General features: G+C 28.4%; 2 protein-coding genes and 1 long non-coding RNA gene across 4 annotated transcripts in view; 1 reads left to right on the top strand and 2 right to left on the bottom strand.

The window, feature by feature from the left end:
• LOC108736504 (putative uncharacterized protein DDB_G0282133) overlaps positions 1–1,715 on the bottom strand; it is a 16,541-nt gene extending 14,826 nt beyond the window's left edge. Inside the window, exons 1-2 of one of the 2 annotated variants that reach the window (XM_025980223.1) lie at positions 1,438–1,715; positions 1,199–1,295 (exon numbers count right to left, since the gene is read on the bottom strand). In XM_025980223.1, coding sequence (XP_025836008.1) covers positions 1,199–1,295 — 97 coding nt within the window. In that variant the 5' untranslated portion in view covers positions 1,438–1,715. Of the gene's footprint in view, positions 1–1,198 lie in introns of both variants that reach the window. The other variant, XM_025980222.1, reaches the window with a different exon arrangement.
• LOC108736505 lies at positions 253–1,132 on the top strand. Its single transcript, XR_001937732.2, has 3 exons — positions 253–403; positions 474–700; positions 1,016–1,132. It is a non-coding gene; the product is annotated as an uncharacterized LOC108736505 (long non-coding RNA).
• A 51-nt stretch (positions 1,716–1,766) lies between the features above and the next one.
• LOC112906307 (putative uncharacterized protein DDB_G0282133) lies at positions 1,767–5,788 on the bottom strand. The gene is made up of 7 exons (XM_025980218.1): positions 5,355–5,788; positions 5,247–5,299; positions 4,729–4,825; positions 3,908–4,656; positions 3,185–3,320; positions 3,093–3,134; positions 1,767–3,027 (listed from the first exon to the last, which is right to left on the bottom strand). The coding sequence occupies exons 1-7, from the start codon at positions 5,647–5,649 to the stop codon at positions 2,852–2,854; spliced, it is 1,548 nt and encodes a 515-aa protein (XP_025836003.1). The 5' UTR covers positions 5,650–5,788; the 3' UTR covers positions 1,767–2,851.
• Between the last annotated feature and the right edge of the window lie 78 nt (positions 5,789–5,866).

Raw genomic sequence — 5,866 nt, 5'->3', positions numbered from 1 at the left:
TATTCTCTTTGTTGGGTTTGTATTAAAACTATTGATTATTGATTTTGTTTACCACTTAAATCGACTTTATAATACTTATAATAAATAAATCACACAATACTTTAAATGTATGTCTACTGCCACTAGTTCATTTATTAGAATTATAATTAATTTATTCAAAAAATTCATAAAATTGACATAGATTCTCCGATTTTATTATCATAGAAAAAAAAATTATTAATTAGTGAAAAAAGCAGTAGAGGCGCTTTCATCGATGTATATCTATTATCTATGAATATGACCATAGATAATAGAATGTGACGGCAAATGGCAGCAATCAAACTGATCCATTAAAAATTGCATTAACATAGTCTAAACATTGTTGTTACGTGTGTTTATATTCCTTCATTATTATTTATACATTGTAAGTATTTATAAGTGTCGTAGCCTCATGTAATTCGATTTTCCGAAATTTGTGGCCTTGCCGTTTCTAGAATTACTGGTGAATAGAAATAAGTTCTAAACCTTTAAATAAATTTATAATTCAGGCTTCTTTAAATAATTGTAATATTTGCCAGCTGCAAATTAAAGAACTTGTGTAGTAAGAGAATCCATGGATGATGGAATAACTGTGGAACATTAATGAAAGTCATATTTTGTGTCCACTGTGTGATAATAAAAGTTGTCTGAAAGTTTGAGATGTCTCCAAGCAAAGTATGGGGTAAGTGTTGAAAAAATAATTTCAGAATTTTCTAACTCAAAAGAGTGTGAGGTATGAGAAGTATTTCAGAAATGTCAAAGGAAGAACAGCAAAATTAATGTGGTACTATCTTTTCTGGCTGTATGAACGTTAGCTTTTATTTTTTTATTTTAATTTTTTTTGAAAATTGTAATATAAACTATCCACCTTATGATTATGATACATATATTGTAACTTTAATGTGAGAGTCAGGAGAAAAGTGATAAGGATTAAATATTGTAGCAGATGTTTATTTTACTTATTAATGAATGTTACATTGTGTATATATTATTATAGCAGTCAACTTTAAAGTATGATGATAATGATTTTTTTGACGTGGGATGTCTGACATGGTATCCATTCTCAATTTGGTTTGCTTTCCACATGTAAACAATGGAACACATTCTACAGTTAATTAAGGTAATAATACATTATTTACTTAACTGTTTTATTATTTTCAGATATTTTAATTTAACATACCCTCATTTTGAAGTAATCCATATTTTCTGGGTGACATCAGGTTTGCATTTAATAATGCACGAGAAGTTAAAGGGGATTGAAAATTAAATTGTGGCATCTGTAAAAAAAATAATGTGTTGATTAATAATAACAAAATAAATATAAGTAAAATTAGGTAATAGGATGATGCAAGTTCTTTTATCAAGGTTTAGTTCCTTTAAAAATAAGAGTTGCAATTTATCATTGTTTTTAAATAAAACCTGTTTGCAATCGTATGCAGTAATCTATTTTAATAGTATCTTCAAAATTTCTGTCATACTGAGAACCATTATCAATTTTGCAACTTTAAGTAAGCGCCTTAATGTTTACAATAAGTTGATAACTTCAGATGTAACTGGAAACCAGACTTTTAAAAAATGCAGCATGTCATTCCATACAGCTTTTATAAACAAAATAACTTTGCAGCTCTTTATTTTTATGAAATTAAATAGGAAGAAGGTTGGAGTGAAAAGGGGCTACTTTGTACATTTGATACTAACCTGAANTCAAATATAGCGTCTGATACAGTCGAGGCGTGGTTAGGTTTTGGTCCAATTATTATATGTAACAATGGTTAGTAAGAGTCAGTTTAAACCTGTCGTAGCTTGAGTTTGCGACTTATTGACTTCTTTATTATTACCGTCTGGTCGATTATTATTCCTTAATGTTTCGAAAGTTTTCTGAGTAAGATAACGATATGACTTTCGAAAAGGCGAGGAGTAATTGATAACGGGATAATAGCCCGAAAACCGACAACTCGAGACTCAGCTTACATTGATAAAGTATAAAGAAAATGCTCAAATAAAACGATAACCGTTTCTATGGGGATTACACGGGTTTTGAGCTGAAAATTGCAATTAAGAATAGGCCTTTGCGTAATACTAACACATTCGGAATCGATCAGTTTGGTTGTAATGTAGCTGTAAGGCCTTTGGAAATTATTAGGCAATTATATATGGCCCAATTTCGGGGCATTGTTGACAAACTCATAATATTACAGTGTCTTATTTATTAAATACGTGTCGCCTGTTTTTTTATTAAAACATTTTCTGATTTTATGCACATTGTCAGTAATTTTTGAGTAGTGGTAATTTTTATACATATAAAAAAAAAAACATGTACCTATCTAGTTGTGACTGTGAGGCCAAACCTGATATACATGATACATATAATTTTAGGAAGAAATCAATAAGAAGGTTGCCGTTTTGTAAAGATTTTGTATTCATGTTTTTTAAGTCGATCTAAGAAGTAAAAAAATTAAACAATACAATACGTTTCTATGTAGCAACATCGCATGTGCAGTAGATGACCTATTACCCTTAAAGAAAATTAAAAAGGTATGCTTTTTTCAATTGGAATATCTTCAAAATTAGAGTTTATTTGAATTACTAAATATAAACTTGTAGGTACTGTGACCTATAATTTAATATAGATTATTATTATCATCATTTCTGTCTAAAAGGCAAAACATTTTTTTTTTCAGTGTAGGAAAGAAAAGTAATAATTACCAAAATTGAATGGTTTTATTTCAGAACAAGAACGAATGGAAAAATAACATTTAGCAAAGTAACAAGTTGTGTTTAAACTTAACATATGTTCCGAAGTTACCTACTTAATATAACGCATATTTTCAGTTTAGTAAAACATATCAAAAAGTTTTTTTTGACCCGAAGGACCATTTTTTGAAGTACATTCTCCAAATTTAAAAAAAAAGTTATTGGACTGTTTATTCTTATTTTCGTCTTTATTGTCTTCTTTTTCGTCAGTAGTGTTCAACAAAAATGAATTAATCGGAGAACATACGTAGTTTTCTAAAATTTATAAAAATAATATAGAAATTTTAAAGTTTTTGGAAATATTAATTATTGACAATTACCATTTCCAGTATCCATGTAATTTTGCACGTCAATACCTGAAACTGTAAAGTCATGTAAGGAATATTTGTTACAATTTATTGTGATTCATTACCGTTTAATTGATTTGGGGCATCTCCAAATTGAAAGCGCGGAATTTCATTTGGTCTATCGAATTGACCAAAAGTAGAAGAATTATTAGCATTTTCGTATCTGAAGCTTGGTTCAATACTAAATGAATTATTCAAGGACTAAAACGAAATATATTTAATAACCTGCAGTAAAATATACATGTTCATGTTTATTAAACCACGATGAATTCACTTAAATTAAAATTCGAAGCCATTTAGGATAAATAACTTTTTTAAGAAAAGAAAACCAACTTAAAATTAAGATCTCAAAAATTATTGCGTAAAATTTTCAACAGAAAATAGTTTGTGTGCAGATATGTATAAGATATTTGATAAAAATAAAAACGCATTTAAATATTGTAGGAATATAATTCATTTTAATTCTACAACTGTAACAGGTTATTACCAAAATAAATAATATCCTGTTACCTTTCTCAAGAAAAGGTGTAATTTTACCGAAACAATTGTAGAGTTATAATAAACTCTATTCCTGATACATTTACATGTGTTTTTATCTATTGTTATCAAATATTTAAAAACTGTTTCATTAAAAATGTGTGTAAGAGATGTACCATAATGCGACACTACAAATTATTTACATTATTGTCTACGAAGTGTTTTTTTAATTACTCGAATTAAATGTGTTAATTTCCATAAATTCCATAAAATTAAATTTGATTAATAAAATAAAAAAATATTCTGCTTACTCTGCCATAATTGTCTTCATTACATACAAAAGATTGACTTTCTGTCCCTTGATCTTCGCAGTGTACTTCGTTGTTTTCCTTATCTTCGTCAGTATTATCTTTTCTGCTTCCTGATAGTAATTTAAACTGAATCATCTCAGGAGTTAGGCCAGTTTGATTATCTTTGAGTTGATTTGTCACAGATTCTTGTGAAAATAACAAATCTTGACTATTTATTGGTTCTTGTTCAGCATTATTTGTCGATTTTTGAAAAGAAAATATGTTTTTATTTGATTCCCTTCTTAATGGACGAGTCGCATCTTTATTCATGCCGGCCAAAGAGCTGGTTTTTGGTCTGTTGTTATCAAATTTAATTTTTGGATCCATAAATTGTCCACGTTCATTATTAGAATTGTAAGAAGTAAGTGGGATATGTTGAGTTTTCTGAACGAACGTATCATTATTTGTGCTTTGATTTTTGTTAGGATTTGTGTTGTTGAATGTAACAGGAGATGGAGGAATTACTGTAACATCGATAACTTTCACCTTTCCATGACTTTTATTATTGAATGTTTTCATTGAGTCATGCCCTTGGCTATTCTGGTTTTGAATTTTTTGAGAAGTACCTTGAGATAGGTTTTGAAAATATGGACTCGCGTCAAACTGATGCTTTTGTAAACTGTTCACTAAACGTTTATTTTCACCTTGTTCAGCAGGTGCGTTAAGTTTTCGCTTTTTTATTCCGTCGATAATACCTTTATGATTTGATTCTGAAATATTATATTTTCTGTAAATATTTACTTAACTGTTTTATTATTTTCAGATATTTTAATTTAACATACCCTCATTTTGAAGTAATCCATATTTTCTGGGTGACATCAGGTTTGCATTTAATAATGCACGAGAAGTTAAAGGGGATTGAAAATTAAATTGTGGCATCTGTAAAAAAAATAATGTGTTGATTAATAATAACAAAATAAATATAAGTAAAATTAGGTAATAGGATGATGCAAGTTCTTTTATCAAGGTTTAGTTCCTTTAAAAATAAGAGTTGCAATTTATCATTGTTTTTAAATAAAACCTGTTTGCAATCGTATGCAGTAATCTATTTTAATAGTATCTTCAAAATTTCTGTCATACTGAGAACCATTATCAATTTTGCAACTTTAAGTAAGCGCCTTAATGTTTACAATAAGTTGATAACTTCAGATGTAACTGGAAACCAGACTTTTAAAAAATGCAGCATGTCATTCCATACAGCTTTTATAAACAAAATAACTTTGCAGCTCTTTATTTTTATGAAATTAAATAGGAAGAAGGTTGGAGTGAAAAGGGGCTACTTTGTACATTTGATACTAACCTGAAATGGCGGAAGTATTTTTGGGATGGCAAAGGAGCTTCTTTTAAATAAATCTTAAAATAAATTTTATAGTTTAGAAAATATTTATATGAATTTTTAAATTCTTACTCTGTTTTTCAAGCCCAGAATACTTTTTTAAAAGTTGGATCTCTTCTTTCTCTAATTGCTTACGTAACACGAAGGTGTCTCTATTTTTCTTATAAGAAATAATAGTTTCTGCAAACTGTACTATTGCTTTATAAAATTCCCGTTTCTTCATTTCTGTAAACTCTTCCTTTATCTTTTTCTCTGTCTTTATATCATCCCGTAACACTTCTATTTCTGCTTCTAGTTCTGCATTCTTTTCCTGTAACTCTTTTAATTGTTTGTAATCAAGTGTGTTTTCTTCATATTCTTTTATCATTTCTTCGTATTTTTCATGAGATTCTTTAATTGCATCTGCATATTTGTTTTTAAAAGTTTCAAGGCGTTCCTCTAGTTCTTCTTTCTCTTGTTGTGATACTATTATATGATCACTCAATGTTTTTAAACATTCATTGGATCTGGATGAATAATATATAAAAGAATTAATACAAACTTTAAATTAGTGTGTAGAAGTAGATGACCTATTACCCTTAAAG

The sequence above is a fragment of the Agrilus planipennis genome, unplaced genomic scaffold, assembly GCF_000699045.2.
Source record: "Agrilus planipennis isolate EAB-ADULT unplaced genomic scaffold, Apla_2.0 scaffold175, whole genome shotgun sequence".
In the NCBI taxonomy this organism is placed as follows: domain Eukaryota; kingdom Metazoa; phylum Arthropoda; class Insecta; order Coleoptera; family Buprestidae; genus Agrilus; species Agrilus planipennis.
Note: the sequence above shows the minus strand (reverse complement) of the source record. Positions and strands in the feature narration are given on the sequence as shown.

What these genes read in the sequence shown, in the direction of transcription:
- LOC112906307 (XM_025980218.1), bottom strand. Translation starts at nt 5,649, where the DNA reads ATGATAAAAGAATATGAAGAAAACACACTTGATTACAAACAATTAAAA. An exon ending in ATGAAGACAATTATGGCAGA is followed by an intron (nt 3,321 to 3,907) that starts GTAAGCAGAATA and finishes ATTTCGTTTTAG; the next exon opens with TCCTTGAATAATTCATTTAG. An exon ending in TTACATGGATACTGGAAATG is followed by an intron (nt 3,028 to 3,092) that starts GTAATTGTCAAT and finishes TATAAATTTTAG; the next exon opens with AAAACTACGTATGTTCTCCG.